The 18,702-nt window shown below is 40.7% G+C and overlaps 1 protein-coding gene across 3 annotated transcripts in view; it reads right to left on the reverse strand.

Moving 5' to 3' along the window:
* The window catches only part of Atp13a4 (ATPase 13A4), a 128,644-nt gene that overhangs the window by 38,102 nt on the left and 71,840 nt on the right, over window positions 1-18,702 (reverse strand). For 2 of the 3 annotated variants that reach the window (XR_007834950.1, XM_051191264.1), the window contains exons 10-17: window positions 12,113-12,247; window positions 9,165-9,335; window positions 7,947-8,104; window positions 7,134-7,322; window positions 4,948-5,009; window positions 2,820-2,970; window positions 1,060-1,146; window positions 681-837 (exon numbers count right to left, since the gene is read on the reverse strand). Coding sequence is in view for 2 of the 3 variants with exons in the window: in XM_051191264.1 (XP_051047221.1) it covers window positions 681-837; window positions 1,060-1,146; window positions 2,820-2,970; window positions 4,948-5,009; window positions 7,134-7,322; window positions 7,947-8,104; window positions 9,165-9,335; window positions 12,113-12,247 (1,110 nt within the window). In the remaining variant the exon portion in view is untranslated. The remainder of the gene's footprint in view (window positions 1-680; window positions 838-1,059; window positions 1,147-2,819; window positions 2,971-4,947; window positions 5,010-7,133; window positions 7,323-7,946; window positions 8,105-9,164; window positions 9,336-12,112; window positions 12,248-18,702) is intronic. The other variant, XM_051191265.1, reaches the window with a different exon arrangement.

Genomic DNA, 18,702 nt, shown 5'->3' on the forward strand with positions numbered 1-18,702 from the left:
AAGGAATAGGTAATGCATGGAATTCTTCATTCTCCAGTTTAAACAACAAATATTTGCTAAGGGTATAATACGGACAAACACTGCTCTACAGATATCTGTTTAGTTGGGTTAAAGGAGTATACTGATACTAAAACTAAAACCAAAAAGACCATTGCCATTATTGGCAATGCAACTGAATGCAGAGTGCACCTGGGTAGGAGGTGGCCAGATAAAGGAAGGCAATTGCTTTCTGGCTGAGAGACCCCAATATGCTCAGGCACGGGGGTCTGAAACCACTTGGAGGAAGCCTAAAATGTGAGGGATGAATGTACAATAGGGAGCTCAAATCATGGAAGATTTATCTATGATCTGAAAGGAATTTGAAAATCTGGTGGAGGCTGTGGAAAGCAATCAAGTGAAAAGATGCAAAAACCAAACAAAAAAAAAAAAAAAAAGTAGCAATGCTACTTAGGAATCAGGAATGACTCCTAAAACAGGAATTGGAAGATGGGCTGGGGATGGTCATTACCCAAGATGGGAAATTTGGAAGTGCAAAAGTGGAAATTTTAAGCTTGATTTAGGTATTGAGCTTGGAATGCCCATGAGTGATGAACAGCTGGCAACTGGATCTAGAGTGTTGTGCGGACAAGTTTGGCTGAAAACAAAAATTTGGCATTTGTATTCCATGTCCATTAACTAACCTGTGTCAGGTTGGCAAAAGCTGATCACTCTCTCCGGAGCACCTTTCATGAATGCCAGTCGGTCACCTCCCATCTCTTGGACAATGACTGTCATCCTCTGCAGTGCTGATGAGAATGGGAACTGATGCAGGATTGCAAGTCCTTCCGCTGGGACCTGCTTGATGGATGGGGAATGGAGAGGCACATACTGGCATAGCATCTAGCGATTGGGAATTAATTATTCCACCCTCGCTCCCTGCTTTACCAAATAGAGGGGAAATATAACACATTTTTTTCACATCATCAGTTTAAGACACATCTGTGAGCTTCCCAACACTGCCGGTCAGAGCACAGTTTCCCCCGTGTGGGTGCTATGGGAAGATTGGTATGCACGGCTTACCTGGCCAACTGTGTCTGTCGGCTTAACGACCGTGGTGTGTGCCAGCATTCCCTTGATGTGGAAACCATCCCCAGAAATAGTCATTTCCTGTTTCACAAATGAGATATTTCACTGTAGGTGTTTGTTTAGTCTTCATACATTGACAGTAAGTTTGCACCCTCCTCTTGCGAAGAACCCCCTCAACCATCGCAGTGTATTGATGGGCCTCCTGCTGCTGCTGGACTGGTGAAATCAGACTTATTCTACTCCAGAAAAACAAAGCAAGAGGTGCAAGGCAGTGGGAATGCTGGAACTTGAAGGACACGCACTTCTGAATTATTCATGCAATTTATCTGGCTTTCGCTGTTGGAATTGCTGCATAAAGGTTCAGTCTGCTTCTCAAGACCTCAGCTTGGAAATGTTGAGTATGAATCACCGGGCTTATTTTGTGTGAAGCATGTACCTCACTCTTTCTTACCCTAAAATCACTGTTGATACTGAAGTTCCCTATCTGTCTAAAGTGGCCTGAGCAAGGCATATTTTTGCCCTATGCATGATGACTGCCTAGGAACCACTGTAATAATGACTCTAAATTATAGGCTAGGAAACCTTTTTACCTAAAGATATTAAAGTTCTTTGTAATCATCTAATTGGGTGGCTGACAAGAAACATCTCAGAAAGGAAACTGTAACCTCTACTTAGAGACACAGAATCAGTATTTCAGAGTGGATGAGAGACTGTAAAGCAACCACATCTGTTAGAAGAGGAAGACCCTCCAGAGACATCCCTCCCAGAGACACTCATACGGCCCCCAGGGCCCAGGCTGCATACAATAGCAGGGAGAGAGCTTAGCTGTGGCAAAGAAGCTAAAGCCACGCTGTCTCCTCCTCCCTGCTTTGCCTACAGCCACAGCAACTCCGGAGACAGGCTATTCCAGAATAGAGTTCCCTTTGACTGGTTAACACTCTGTATTTTAATATGGATATTACTTGTCTGCTTCCATCCCTCCATGCCACAGCCATTAGAACTAAGGTCCTAACATGCAAGAAGACTGCACAAGGTTGAACATCAGCTGGGGCAGAGCTGAAGCAAAAACAGACAGAATGAGATTCCTTACCCACAAAGCGTCTGCTCTTGGATCTACTTCAGAATCTCCAGTGAAACTCTGTAATGAATTTCTGTTCTCAGTCTTTGAAATCAGAGGAATAGTCAATAAATTGGAATAAAACTCTTGGTTGCCATGATTCTCCAACTTACCAAAGCACTGTGGAAAATAGTATTTCCTAACTCCCATGCACTGGGATGCATATTTTTCCTTTCATTTTTAGTGAGAAATGACAATTGTGTATATTTGTGGGATACAATGTGATACTTTGACCTATGTGTATACTGTAAATAGGTAGAAATCATGAAAATTAATATATTATTACCTCACCCCATTAACTCTGGAAAACTCTGAAACAAGCTTACAGAATGGGAGAATTAGAAAATAATTATGTAAGAATTATAATGGCATTATTGATAATTATTAAACTCACAGTAGGCACCAAATACTTTGGAACTTACAACTATACAGAGATTTTTATTGCACCTTCTCATTTAATCCCACAGAAAATTTACAATATACATGCTTCAGATCAGAAAGACAGGCTTAGACTAGTGTGCCTTTGCATAATACTGGAAACCCACATTTTTAAAGTATTAAACAGCTGTGATACAGTTTGTGTTGCGCCATCATTGAAGACGACATTTCCTGCGTTCTCTGAAGGTCAGACACTTACCCATTTGGTGGCTTCAAACATTTTCAGGTCCAGAGGGTCTCCTTGGATAGTCCCATCAAGAAGAATCAGAGAGTGGCAACTAGCCATGGCTGCACACAGTAGACCCTGGGGCAGAGCTTTGCCCGAGGCAAAGATGTGGACTGCCTGGAATCTGAAGAGAAGAGAGAAAAGGATTCAGTCCTGTGCCCTCATGACAAAAACAGGGCTTCTTGGAGGGCTTTGATTTGATGTGTACTGCTGTATTTCTCTCTAGTCTCCGCAGGGCAGCGGGTTATTACCCATCCTGCCCTCCAACTCTGTTCAGGAATACAGTAAAGGCTCAAGCTGCTCCATGCTCCTTTTCTGACTTCGTCTTACTTCATCCCAGACTTCCTTAATGCATGAGGGTGGAAAGAACAAGAAGTACTGAGGTCTACTGCCACCCCAGTGACTAGGTCACTTCTCTTCTGGTCATGGGCAGACTCCAGGTATGTTATGTGCACACCACTTTCAATCCTACAGGGCTGGGTATGTTCCCTATATCTGTCTCCTAGCATGTCAGATGCTTGGTCCACTGTAGACGTTTGATAAGCATATAAGTAAATGGATGAATGGGTTCGTTCTTGGAAAATTCACAAGTCATTCGGTGAAGAAGTGAACAGTAAAACCATTTTTGGAAAGGACCCATGCATCCCCTCTTCAATCCTGGCATCTTGTGTCTCTACTGCCTCTATTACCTTATCATTTCCCACAGAAAGTGACTTTGTCTAAAAACTCAATGGAAATAAAACTCATATGTTGCACATGAAATTCTCTCACTAACTGAAAGAGTAAGTCATTGAGTTCATCTTCAACCCTGGTAAAGGAATGCCCCCCTTTAGCCTTGTTGGGAAGCCCCTTCTCAAATGTAGCACAGTATTTATGTTGTGGTGTTATGGGTCAGGGGTGAGGGGTGGGAGTCACATCACAGACTATCTGAATGACAGTAGTTTCTTCCTATGAAGAGGCAGATCTGCTTCTTCAAGTCAGTCAGAATCTACTTGCCCTCACTCCTCTTGTGTTAGCATCTTTTAGATTTTGAACTAGCTCTGTAGCCCAGAAGGCCTTAAGGCTACAATCTCCCTGCCTCCTCAATAGCTAAAGTTACAAGCCTGTACCACTGTGCCCAGCCTAAAAAATATCCTTTACAGCTTTATGTCATCTACATAATGTAAAAACACTACAATCACAAATTAGACTTGATACACTTGAAAAGGAAAAAAAGGACACAAAGTTGGGTGGGTAAAGAAGGGAATGTAAGTCAGGGAGTTGGGTAAGATACAAAATACACTATGACATTATTAAAGGATGAATTAAAATATTTAATTACAAAGAGGACTACAATCAACCATGTGTGCATGGAATACTCTGTGGCTCAAGTTTGAAGAAATATTTTCACTTTCAAACCATCATGCACCACGTGCACCATACTTCTAGTTCTGACAACATTGGAGGTGGCCCTGGGGGAGATCAGCAGACAGGGAAGCAAACTCAGGGTAGCCACAAGAAGGTTAGTTTTGCATATCTCTAAGACAGCAAGTTGAAAACTGCCACGACTACAGGCCACTCCTAGCTTCCCACCCCCAACCCACAGACCCACAAACACAAAGGAATCCTTTGTCAATGATCAGATTCTGGCAGGCAGGGGTTGCGGTTCCCAAAATCAAGACTCTAAGAAACAGAGTACACTGGCTACTGTCCCATAGGCTGCTCCCTTCCTGGAAAGCTGAATACAGAGACAGTGTTGACTTTTCCTACTATGTCACCTCTGGAAGAACAGTGCCCTGTCTAGATCACCTACACTGGGCCAATGTCAAGCCTCCAGCAAATAGGCTTAAAGTAAAAGTTCATTTCAGAGAGTGTTTTCAAAGTCTCCCTTGCTACCTCAGTTTGTGACAGATAGGGCTGAGATGGACTTGAGGCTACTAAGGACATTTTAGAGAGATCTGGAAAATTCTAAGAGGAGAAATAAAAAGATCAGATTTCAATAATCATTGCTTATCAAAAGCCAGAGTTCAAGTGTCTACATTAGTATTCACAAGAGTAATGGTGAAACTCCGGGAAGAGGCAAACCATAGGAACCACAGTGTGGTTCACCCAGAGTACTTACCCATTCTGGTCACAGGGCACAACTCCCCAAGGATCCAAGCCGCCCCTTGTTAAAGTGCCTGTCTGAACAGGAACAAGTCTTTGAATTACATGGAAGATCTACTCACACAGTGGTGAAGGCAAATGCAGTACATTTTAATAGAGAGATATACATTAGAAAGATATTACAAACGTGGTCTTTAAGGGGGACTATAATATGGGTGTTGTGTAGTGGGTATCTAGAATCTAAAGAAGTTACAATGAATTTAAAAATGACAAGCTTGAACTGGCTCTAAACTTTTGTGTCCTCTGTGGTAAAATAAGCAGAGTATCTCCTTTTACACCAGGGGACTATGCCGAACATCTAATTGGAGAAGGAAGAGGAAAAAAAAAGGCCTTGGTAAAACTGTTAAAACAACAAAATGGATGGATCGCTATTTTTACTGCAGAAGCTAGGAGAATGTCATCAAAACTGAGTAATGGAGTTGAAATTTTACCTACAAAACACTGCTAAGACTTTGAAGAGAAGTCTAAAGAAATAGCCTACCATCTGATTTTTTTGTTTAAAAAAAAAAGTACATGATGATAATTTTCTCAGTGTAGTATAACAACCAAGCGCTCAGGATAAGTTGAAATACCTTCTATGTAAGTGGAAATGTTACAAAATCCCTCCAACACCAGAACCTTTATCTACAACATGATCATAATGACATGGAGTTGTCTTGAATATTAAGTGAAATAATAGGAAGTGATTGGTTTAATACCAAGCCCACAGTAAGAGTTAATAATAGTGATGAAAAACTCACAGTTACTGCTCATTGTTTTGTTCAAATTTACATTACAATTATCTCTTCCATTCTTGTTTCTTTTTTCAAACTCACAATATGACATCATAAGTAAACAGTTTTCCCTATGATGCTGCTCTGGTCATAGAATAGTACTGCATGGTGACATAAGCCATATGACCCTTCTGTTCTCAGTGTGACTTTCTGATTCACCACTAATCATAAAATACAGTTTTCAGTCAGGTGTTGGTGGCACACCCCTACAATCCCAGCACTTGAGAGGCAGAGACAGGCAGATATCTGTGAGTTCCAGGCCAGTCTGGTCTACAGAGTGAGTTCCAGGACAGGCTCCAAAGCAATAAAAAAAAACCCTGCCTCAAAAAAACAAAAGGAAAATAAAATAAAATACAATTTTCATGGCATCAATGCTCTTGGTCTTCTATGTACTGTTTGAAGGATACAGAATTTCCATATGGGAAAATGAAGACATTTCTCAAGATGGATGATGGTGATGGTCACAGAACAGTCAAAATATGCCTAGTGGTCATGCACTAAGTACTTCAAATGATTGACATGGAAAATTTTATCTTATATTTACTTCATCCAAATAATTATTAACTAAAAGGAACAGAATGCAACAAAGAGCTCCAATGAATCCTGTAGCTTAAAGAAACATAAAATGTATTGACTACACATTTGTGGCTCACAAATACCCTCCTCTAATACTAGCATCCTGCTCAAGTCCAGACCATACTGTCTTGCGCTGTCCTACCATCATGCTTTGGTTCTCCTTAATATGCTGCCATTGTTCCCATCCAGTCCTCTGATAGCCTACTTTTTTATTCCAAACTTACTGTATATAACACAAACAAACAACCTTAAGAAAGAGTGAAATGACAGGCTGCTTGGGAGAAAATGGCAGACAATCCAAGAGTTAACTTTAAGCATAAACTAAACCTGGCTATATTGTCAGCAAAAGTCTCCTATTAACACACAGTTTTATAAGCCCTTTCTTTTTTTCCTCATTCCATAATTCAATAAATGTTTGACTCTCTTGCCAAGCAATTTTCTAAGCATTGGAAACATAATTAACTACTGAAGTGTATGTGTGTGTGTGTTACACACACACACACAGGAGTGTGTGAGGATTTTGACTACATGGAACAGTATATTTTGATACTGTTTTTCATAGACTCTCACAACTGAAAGGACCCTAAAAAGATTCATTGATTCAGTTTTTGCTCCCTCTTTTCAAAAGCTCAGGGTCAGAAAATTCACTTCCCAGGTCACACATACGACCAGAGATAAAATAAGGTCAGATGCCTATAATCTACCTATTAAGTCTGTCTCACTAAAGAAAAGCATGCATCCATTACAATGGTAGTGATAAATAGTCCTGGGAGTGAGGATGAATGACACATACCTTGTCAAAGCAGACAAGGTTTAATTGCCCACATACATTAATCCTCTGGGGGCTAATGCAGAATATGCCCTTCTTTCTCAACCTCCTCTGGGCATAGATGATGCCTGTGGTCAAGGCTGCAGGGAGGGCAGGAGGCACTGCAATGGTGATAACATCCAATGCCTTCCTCACTACCTCCTCAGGAGGTTCCTGGAAAAGAAAGAGTGTCCACTCATTAGAACTAAGTCAGTAATGGACTGCTCTGGGTGTGTGGGTGACTTCCCCTTCTCTTCTTATTCTGAGAAATGACATCAATGGGGCAAAGGGTCTGACCATGTTTATGGCTCTCAATATCTTGTCTCCACAGTACAGCAAGAACACCTGGAAACATCCTGCTGTGGCCAATGATGCACCAGTTCACTGTAGCTCTGCCAACACCGAGCATCTGGTCCCATTTAGAGTGATTCACATGATAGCTATAAAATGCTACCTTTATGAAACATTTCGCTTTTTAATCTCAATATGGAAGTAGTGTAAAGAATGGGCAAACATGCCAGGACAGAATCGTGCTGACATTTCAGTAAACAAACTGTTCCTGTACTATCCCACAGGATCTGACTGCTATCACGGAACTGAGAAAGCAATGGCTCAGCTAGATGGAGCTGGGTGCCTGTAAGCAGGCTCTGGAGTCTAGCTCCTTCTAATTCTGTTCGCAAACAATGTCATTGAGGAAGGTTAACATATATAAATAAGGTCAACATAGAGAAATAAAACTGTAGAATATCGTGTGTGTGTGTGTGTGTGTGTGTGTGTGTGAACACAAAGGCAGCTTACCCCACTGAGCACATAGACACACAGAGTATAAATCATGCCAATGGTGGCTGTCCCTATAAGGCACAGGAGGAACCGGATGGCATCCCTGTAGAGCTTGAAATTCATAGGCTTGGGGTAAAGGATGGACCTCACGAGGTCCCCCTTTGCAGTGTTGAACCCTGAAATGACAAACATGTCCCACATTTTCAGGATAACAAATCATTCTTCTGGTGATCTTCTAAACATCTGCATGGCCTTGGTTTTTCTTTAGAGCAGTGTTTCCCAACAGGTGGGCCTCGACCCCTTCTGTCTCCAAATATATTTACATTATGATTTGGAACAAAATTAGTTATGAGGTAGCAACAAAAAAGTTATGGTTGGGGGTCATCTCAACTGTATTAGAAGGTCACAGCACTAGGAAGGTTGACTATCTACACTGCTCTAGAGAATCTAAACCTGAAACCTAAACATCAAGACAACAGGTTTTTGTTGTCTATACAGTGCATAAAGCTAGAACAGAAATGCATTATCTTCCTCAGAGCCTTATCCTCTCTCTGACTTTCTCCCCATCTACTTCTAACTGCAGTGCATACCAGAGATGGGGCATGCCATACTCAGAGCTGAACACCCTCTGAGTAGGTGTGTGTGTGTGTGTGTGTGTGTGTGTGTGTGTGTGTGTGTGCGTGCACTCACACACACAGAGAGAGAGAGAGACACACACACGTCTCCCTCACTTGAATTAAAATGGAAAGGACTAGTAAATATTGACGCATCCACATTCTATATGTTTCTGATAGCTTTCACTGCTAAATTTTGAGTTTCTAGCTTCCTATGTGAAATGAACTTGGGATTCTGGTTTAAGATGCTGGGTTTCTGGTCCAGCTATTTCAGTTACCAGTTTACCAATCTCTAACTGTCCACTTGACTTGTATAGCTTCAGACTGTTCGTGTACACATTGAGGAGGGGGAAGGCATATTCATCTTTGCTGCTGGCTTGATGGACAGAAAGAGCTTATAAACCACAAAGCACATAAACAATGATAATTGCAATCTGTGCCTCTATGATACCACTAAGATGCATTTGCCACCCTTCAATCATCAAGTCGGAATTTAAAATACGCAGACTTACATGTATTTGTTGTGCTATCCAAAGATTGGTCCCAACCTAATAAATTTAAGGTATTAGACATGCTGAACAGAAAGGTGTCATTGCAAATAGCCTACAGCGAAGATGCTCACCGGTCTGCATGACCACTGCTCTTACAGTCCCAGAGCAAGCTGCCCTGGCCTGGATGACCTCAGTTCCACAGAAGAGAACATGCTTCCTGGGATCTGCTTCTGTTTGCATCTTCCAGGGTGCAGAGCTGGCCATCTGGGATAATGGGGTTTTAGTAACAGGGATGCTTTCTCCTGTAAGAAACAAGTACCTAACTCACTTTGTGAGGTGCAATGCAGTCCTCATGTAAATCACACCTACACTCTCTCATGTGGCACAGAGCTTTATCAGGAGCCTACAATGGAGCAAAACAGCCTAGGGATGAAGGATACAGGACAAGCATGGGTCATGTTGTTGAGAGTTCTGTGCTTTAGAAAAAGAGAGTAGTATGTAACCAAGTAAGTAAAATGTCATATTATAAATACTGTATGTACTTTAAGTTAAACATAAGCATTCAAACAGGTTGGGGAAAGGCATTTATGGAAGAGCAGCCTGTGTGGTATAGAATGTGGGGTGCAGGGAGTGTGAAGCCATAAGGCCTATGCTGACCTCAAATACAGAGAACCCCAAGGATGACACAGGTAAGTGTTTAACTTTTTCTGTAGGCCCTGGCATCAGGAAGCAGGGATATGGTTAACTGCTTTAGTTCGTAGAGTATTGTTTCAATGACTTGTAAGATAAAATAATCTACCCACAATACAAGGGATGAGCTAAAGTCTTATGGAATTGGTGGGTGGACAGTCAGCTGGGAAGTTATCATAAAAGTCACAGCTGGAGGGGATAAAGCCTGAAATACAGCATGTAGAGTGGAAATGGAAAGGAAGTCCTCTATTAAAGAAATATGAAGCAAGATGCTAGAAAACTCAGGGAAATTGTTTACATCATCAGGTCATAGAGTAGAAACAGAGAACTAAAATAGTTTCTTTACCTGCTTGGAGGCTGAACAGAGGGCAGGCAACAGTACCAGAAATTGCATTTGGGCTACTATGCAGTGGAGTTGCCTTTAGAAGAACCATGTTGAAAAGCCTGTGTACAGTTGATGATTATTTGGACCTGGCAGTCATTTGACACCTTGTCTCAGGATATTTAACTGGAGCTCTCCAGCTAGGACATGCTAAGTAAGGCTTCAGAGAGAGAGGGAGGGAGGCAGTGAGGGGGGAAGGGAGGGACAGGGAGAGGTAGAGAGGCAGGAGGAGAGGGACAGGGAGAGGGAATTTACTGAAGAATCAAGCAAAGGAGCCAGGCATTGGTAGCGCTTGCCTCTAATTTCAGCACTCGGGAGGCAGAGGCAGGCACATCTCTGTGAGTTCCAGGCCAGCCTGGTCTACAGAGTGAGTTCCAGGACAGACTCCAAAACAATACAGAGAAGCCATGTCTCAAAAAAGCAAAAAGAAAACAAACAAACAAACAGAAGCAAAGGGTGAGAAGAGAAAAGGACAAGAATATTGCCCTGAATCATGCCAGCAGTTAAGCAGACAGAGAATGAGAAGATAAAGAACAAGTTGAATGGGTGTGGTCGGTGCTGGGTGTGGTGGGTGCTAGAAGCACCTAGAGAGAGCAGGGTGTTAGAAAAAGTCAGGACGAGGAGAGTTTGTGGGAGAGATAGACAGAACAGTCAACAAGATGGAACAAAGAGTCATCGGCCATGGCACTTGTGACTTTGGTAAACTTGTGCCAGTGTGGGAGGAACACACTGTAGTGAGTTAGTGAGTACTAACATGGTTAAGTCTGAAGCCATGGAAGCAACCATGTACAGTTCTGAGGAAGAAGCCTTCAGAGGCTCCAACTGGTCCTTGTGGAGCAGGTAGTAAAAAGTCATCATGATTATGATCATTAAGAAAATAGTCCCGAATGCCTTGCTCAGCCTTGATGGGGGCAGGGGGAAACTGATCCATCTCGACTTAATGTGTCAGGCTTTATTGAAGCCCATGGGAGGCCTTACCCTTTCTGAGAAGTGGATGAGGAATGCTCTGGGAAGGGAGGGGGAGCAGGAGTAGGGGAGGGAGGGGGAATTATGGTTGGCATGTAAAATGAATAAAATATTTTAAATAAAATAGTCATGGGCATTTGGAAGGTCCAGAGTTGATGGGCTTTCATGAGTCTGTGGATACTTGGGAAATAAACCTAATCCACCATGACCATCACCCAGTTCATCTGTAAACTCATACAGAAGGGATATGTGCATTCTTGCCTCTATTTATTCTAGCCCTGCCTGGACTTTAGTGAGAACTACAATATAATACTGTGCTTCTACTGGTCTCAAATTCATCCCTAAAAAAGACATTCTCATCTCACAGAAATGTCATTATTGTGCTTCACAAGTACAAAATCACGATGATAACAAGCTTGAATGAGTCTCTTCTCTCTGTATCTCAGTTGCAGAGACTCAGTTGCAGGACCTCTAAGGTCCACCCCTCAGCTCAGCATACAAGTTAGAAATGAAATAAAGCCAGTCCAAAGCATACAGTGTCTATTCTGGGAGTAACAGATCTGCTCACAGATGCATCATGGACTTTTTAGCATTTTCAGTCAAGGTTATAAGGTCCTTGGCTTTGGCCTTGTGAATTTCAGGATTTCATTAATGGTTTCTAGAACTTGGGAGTTCATAAGGGAGATTTTATGCAAGTATACTAAAGAAAATACGTGATTTTAAAGATCTAATAATTCCCACAATCTTTTAATGTAAAATGAGATGTTGTTACAACCTTTTGTTGAAGAAGAAAATGCTACACATTCAGTAAGTTCTAAATGCCCTAAGTTGAGCACATAGAGAACAGTCTTGATTTCAGATCTCAGATATGACCACAGGAGGACTAAGCAAGAATTGCAGAAGCAGGAAGGTCACACAGCAGCCTCATAGCTTGCGGTAAGCAAGATTGTCCTCAGATAGAGGAAAAGACAGCCAGAACCATGATAACACACACCCTGAGCCAGCCCAATGGAGGATGCAAACGTGGAACTCTAGCCATACCTGTCAGCATGCCTTCATCTACCACACAGCTGCCATCAATCAGAATAGCATCACATGGCATTTGCACTCTGCTCCCTGTCAAAATTAATAAATCTCCGGGCACCAGGAGGCGGGATTCCAAGTCTTGGGCTCCAGCTGAAAGTGTGAGCAGACAGTCAGGTTATATGCTCACAGTAAGCAGACATGCTGCTCCATGTTGGAGATTCTTGGAGAAGCAACCAAAGCATGTAAAAGGAGAGGCCAGTCCTCAACATTAATTCAAACTCTGAAGACAAAAAGAAGGTGGAAACAGACTGCGTGAAATAAAATCCTCAGAGAAGCAATGATGAAAAAAAAAAAAAAAAAAAAAAAACCCAAAAAAACAAAAAACAAATTCAGAAAACATGTAATAAATTGCCAGACACCAACAATTCACACACATGCAAAAGTTCCAGGTTCAATATTTAAAAAGCTGCTTGTTTTATTCATTTCTTTCTTCTTTCCTCCCTTTTTTTGCTGGTGACCTGCCTAGATACCCTAACTTCTCTCTTCCCTTATTCACCCTCAAAAAGGCCAGAGGGGTAAAGTGTCATCTTCACACAATCTGGAATCATCTGGGGAGAAGATATTAAGTTACCCAGTGGGAAGGGTAGCTCCATATGGGTAGCTTCACTGTGGTGGTTAGCATGAGATGCTCCCCATATTCTCAGACATTGAATGTGTGGTCATCAGTAGGTGGCCCTGTTGGGGAGGCTTATGGGGTGTGGCCTCACTAGGGGAAGCATGCCATTAGTGGTTTCAAGAGCTTACCAACTTGGTGCTGCTTTGAGTTTATTCTCTCCACTTTCTGTTTGCAGGTAGAAACTGAAGTTCTCAGCTGTTCCTGTCACCATGTCAACCTGCTGCCACACTCTCCTACCACAATGGTGATAGACTCTTAACCTTCTGGAACTTTAAGCCCAAATAAACCCTCCCTTCTCTAAGGTGCCTTGGTCATGGTAATTGTATCACAGCAATAGAAAAGTAACTAACACACCCCACCTTGGATGTGGGTGGCAACATTTCATGAGCTGAGGCCTGAACTGCATCAAGTGTTAGCATTCATTAATTGACTGCTCTCCGCTCTAGACTATAGATGTAATGAGACTAGCAGCTTCATGCTCCTGCCTCCTTAACTTCTCCGTTGTGAAAATTGTATACTAGTTACTCTTCTGCTGCTGTGATAAAACACTGTGACCAAGGAAACTCATAGAAGTAATGTTTAATTTGGTGCTTATGGTTCCGGAGGGATAAAAGTTCATCACCATCATGGTGGGGATGCATGGCAGCAAGCAGATCTGATTGCTTGCTCACGTCTAGAGCCATAAGCAGGAAAGCCGAAAGAGCACACTGGGAGTGGCCCAAAGCCTTGAAACCTCAAAGCCCTCCCCAGTGGCACACCTTCTCCAAGACCACACTTCCTAATCCTTCCCAAACAGTTGCACCAACTGGGGACCCAGGATTCAAATATCTAAGGCTATGGGGGTCATTTTCATGCAAACCACCACAGACTGTAACCTAGAACTGTGGGCCAAATAAAAACCCTTTCTCCAATAAGTTTTTTTTCCCAGGGTACATTATGTCAGTGACAGGAAATGAATCTACGCATGTGGCTAGGAAGATGGCTTTCAGGTGACTGGTGGTGTTGGAGTCTAGGTGTGATAAAAGGTCATGTGTCATGTGCATGACCTTGACTCTGACCCACAGAACCCAAGTAGGCACCACACACCACAGCAGCGGTGCCCTGCTGTAGAACGGTGAGTCTGGGCAGGTGATGAAGGTGTTAACATGGGAGTGAGATTGTACATAGTGAAAGCATCAACAAGATGGGTCACAGCCAGGCAGAACACATACAGTAAGCAGATCTACTGAAGTCAGTGAGAGCCAGGTTCCTCAGAAGAACAAAAAGGAAGTTCAAGTACAGAGGACAAAGCCTTGAAAGTTTCCTATGACTTGGAGTTGGAGACACCACAAAGTAATGTGTAAATATGTAGGAATACCCACATATTTATGTGACCCTGGCCAATTTGTTAATATATACTCTAACATCCTTTTGAGAAAGCCTAAGGATAGTGATGCCCTAGTAAAGATAAGCACACTACACACACAAATATTGTTCTCAATTCCAGCCACAACCCCATACTCCCAAAATGAAATCATGAAACTTCTTAAAGAAAAGCTGATTACAATCTGACAAATATATAAGTTGAAGACACACTGTGCCATTAAATAGGAAAATGTTCAAACAATGAAGACCAATTAAAAAGATATCAAAGCCACATAAGGGGCTGCCTTTAAATCTGAAAAGACTTTAACAAAGTAAATAATAATAAAGAATAATAAAGCCATTGATTAAATAGGGCTTGATGAATCCATAATGGCATAGGTTAGTGGATATGTAAGTAAAAAGAAAAATGTATTTTTCCTTACAGCAAATTGTCAACTAAATAATTAAGAAGTTCAAATTAGAAAAACCTTATTTATCAAGTACAAAAGTAATAATTAAATCAAGAAACATCAGTAGATAATAAAATAGTGGGTGAAAATTTAATGTGGATACTCTGTATAGTCTTAAAATATTTCTCAACAAAATAAGTATTAATTATAAAGGGGGAAAACAGCAAACTTAAAAAAGAAAAGAACTGGCAGACACCATATAATTAAGTAACCTAACTTAACATCATTAGTAATAGAACAAATTTAAATTATGTACATCCTGATAAGAAGTAACACACACACACACACACACACACACACACAAACACACCATCGTATCTGTGATTCGCCAAATCCAAGCATAGTGACATTTTACAAAAATAACCAGAATGGGAGAATATGGGTCATAGAACAAGCAGTTAAAAAATACTAAAGATATATGGCAAATAACACCAATATATGTTCCTAGATCCTTTTCCTACAAAGAACATTGCCAAGAAAACAGGACAAAGACCAGACCATACATTGTTAGCATGTGTCAGTTAGCTTCCTGATGAAGCTTCAGTTTCTTCAGGAGAATGTCCTGGACTGTATAAAATGCACAATTGAAATTGTGGAGCCACATGTCCACATATCAGCAATTTATTCTCTTTTTTCTTTTGTGCCTATATATGTGTGTGATATGTGTACATGTGTGCATGCATGTGTATGTGGAGGTGTATGGATACATGTGCAAATGTGAACGTACAATCTCTAGGCTGATGTCAATTGTCACCCCCCATCACTTTTGACTGTTTTTTGAGGCAGGGTCTCTTGCTGAACCTAGAGCTGAGGATGCTCACTAGCTAGGTTGCCCCAGAGATTCCCTGCTTCTAACTCCATGAGCACCGGAATTTCAGGTATCTTCCACATGTGCCCAGCTTTTACATGGTTCTAAAGAACAGGACTTTCATCCTCACAGTTGCTTAGCATTTGCTACACTAACTGAGCCATGTTTATAATATCAGCAACTTATTTTTAAGTCATTCTGGAAATTAGAAATGATCTCCTCTTACAATTTTCCTGTACAAAAAAAGTAGGGAAGCAGATATGCATGAGATAATATTGCTTACTTCTACAATTAGAAAATCAAGTAATCTGCCAACATATTCTGTTGGCAAGAATGCGAGGAAATGGGCACTCACACATTTTTAATCTAAATGCAAACTGGCACTATCTCTCCTGAGTGAAATTTGGCAATATTTATCAAGCAAAGGCGTGTATTCCTTTATTCTCTAATCTAGAAATTTTGCCTCTCAAAATCTATACCAAAGACACGCTGATGAAGATATGAAAGCACTACATAGAAACTCTTTATTGAAGCATCACTTTTGGAGGTATAAGACTGAGAAAATACTCAACTAATGACTGAATGAATGAATAATGGTTCCTCCACATAAGAGGACTACAAATCATAAGGAATGAAGAATGTGTATACATCCTGCTCTAAAAGGTTCATGGAATCATAGGTATGTGAATAATAATTGAATTTGGTATACCTTTATTCATAAAATAATGGCAGTGTAATTATGTGATCTATTTTGCATGCATAATATAAGCTAATACTTTCTATATAATTTGCTTATATTTCTAAATTTAAGAAAAATTAAAAAGTAACAAAAGTGATTATGACAAAAACAAGGCAAAAGGGGAGGGAAAGAAGTTGAACTTGCCTGAATATCTTCTATCTTATGAATTTAAATTCTAAAACATAGAGATATTTTTAGAGCATCTATGTAAACTAAAAATAAATTTGAAAAGCTGACACTAAAAACCTAAAACAAATGAGTGAAATGAATCTATTACATTGTTGGCAGAACCATGAAAAGAGAGCTATTCTGAATGATGTTGAAGCATAATTGATTAAATAAAATTGTATATTTGGCTCTGTTTCTAATGAGCAATCACAATTGGGGTGGGGGACTATTGAAAACATTGTAAATTGTTTTTCAGAATGACTTCAATGCTGAGAATGTCAACTTACTGTTTTGAGACTATTGTATGCAGTAGAATAAAACAAATGGACCGTTCTTTGTTAGCACTGAGAACTGGAACTTTCAGTATAAAAGGAGAAGCACAAATAAAATCCCCAGAGTAAAACAGAATATTTATAGTTCTAAACTCAAACTGCATAAGTGTCATCAAGACCTCATACCTCACTTTATCTTAAATTCTTCCTAAGTATGTTTCTGGAAAATGCCTGTGAGCAAAGACTCACTTTGTAAAAATGAGATTCCCTAACACTCTGGCTGAGCACTCTCAGTAAATGGATGCTTGGAATAAGAAGAGAATGAACAAATATTTACTTTTGAAAATATTTATGGTAGCACCACAACTCTGAAATACTTAAGGCTAAATCTAAGAAAGAATGTGTGGAGTTCATACACTGACAACTGCAAACTATAGATGAGGGGAACCAAAGGAGACCTAAAGAAATCTACATCTATGCAGAAAATATCCAGATCTGTAAATATGTTAATTTTCTTCAGTTGACCTACAAATTCAACACAATACCAACCAAAATCTCATCACAGTTTAAAGAAATAAACAATTAAATAAATCATTTTGCAGGTCATTTTGAAAAGAAAATAGTCTGTATTTGTTACTGTGTCTTCTCAGTTTTACAACAAAATACTTGGCAATAATGAACTTAAGGGAGAAAGGGCTTACAGTTCAAGTGAATACAGTCCATCATGAGGAGAATGTCATGGTAGGAACCAGAGACAGCTGGTCACAGTGCATCCAGTCAGGAAGCAAAGAGATGGATACAGGTGTTCAGCTGGCTTTTCCTTTTTATTCAGCTCAGGACCTCAGCCCGTGGAATGGTGGCAGCTATGGTTAAGGTAAGCAGCCCACCTCAATTAACTTAATGAAGATAAACTTTCATGGACATGCTCAAACACTGAACTAACTGAGATAATCCCTCCCCCCAGACTTGACTCCTGGGTGGCTTTATATCTTGTTGAGTTGACATCAATGACTGTCACAAACCATCTCTTATGAACTTGTTGCTCAAACACATCATTTTATATCAGCACTCCATTCATTACTTGGAAGTTTTCTTTTCAGTTCATAATGTGATATACATTCAATCTGTCTCTAAAAGTCCCCAAATCTTTAGCCATTCCAACACTATTTGAAAGCCCAAAGTCCAAGTCTTACCTATAAATTAAGATCAACCCTTAATTTATGTTTTAAAGGTTCACATTTTTAGCTACAAGTCACACACTTTTAACATACAATGTCACACCATAAAGCAGTGGGTTCTCAGCCTTCCTAATTCTATTATCCCTTAATACAGTTCCTCATGTTGTGGTGACCCACAACTGTAAAATTATCTCATTGCTACTTCATAACTATAATTTTCCTACTGTTATAAATTGCAATGTAAATACCTGATATTCATAATATCTGATATGTGATCCCTGTGAAAGGGTCATTCAACTCCCAGAGGGGTCATGACCCACAGGCTAAGAACCACCTGCTGTAAATTATCTAAATTCCAAAGAGAAGACGGCCTTGGGAAGGAATGCTGAAAGTAAAACATGATCTAAACCCCATAGGGCAGATATCAAATCTATGGCTCCATATCCATCTTATGGGCTCTGCGGTGCTTGAGTAACCCCACTCCTCCACTTCTGCTACAGCATGCATATCCACTTTCTTAGGCCAGCTCTGCTCCATGCCATCAGATATACAATTGTCCTACCATCCTGGAAACTTAGACTCCACAGATTCAATCAGTGCCCTCCTTGGGGGGGGGGAGGTCCTTGCAAGGACTCAGACCCTGTCACACATTTTCTAGCTACAGCAGCTCTCTAAAACCATGGACCATGACCATGGAGTCCATGACCCCTTCAACATTGCATCTTTCATGCCTCCAAAACCAATAATACATGGAAAGTGCTGCTAAACCCTTCAGCCAATTTGAGATATAAACTGGTCTCTTTGGACCCCAGCTGTATTAGCTTCTATGTGAGGACCCTGGAGAAACCTTTCTTTAGGCAACTGATTTGCAGAAACAGTGATTCCTGTTAGGTATTTTCTCAGTTACATCTCTTTCCCTTCCAATAAGTTTGCACTTCACGTTTCAACCT

This window comes from Phodopus roborovskii, unplaced genomic scaffold, assembly GCF_943737965.1.
Source record: "Phodopus roborovskii unplaced genomic scaffold, PHOROB, whole genome shotgun sequence".
NCBI classification, from domain to species: domain Eukaryota; kingdom Metazoa; phylum Chordata; class Mammalia; order Rodentia; family Cricetidae; genus Phodopus; species Phodopus roborovskii.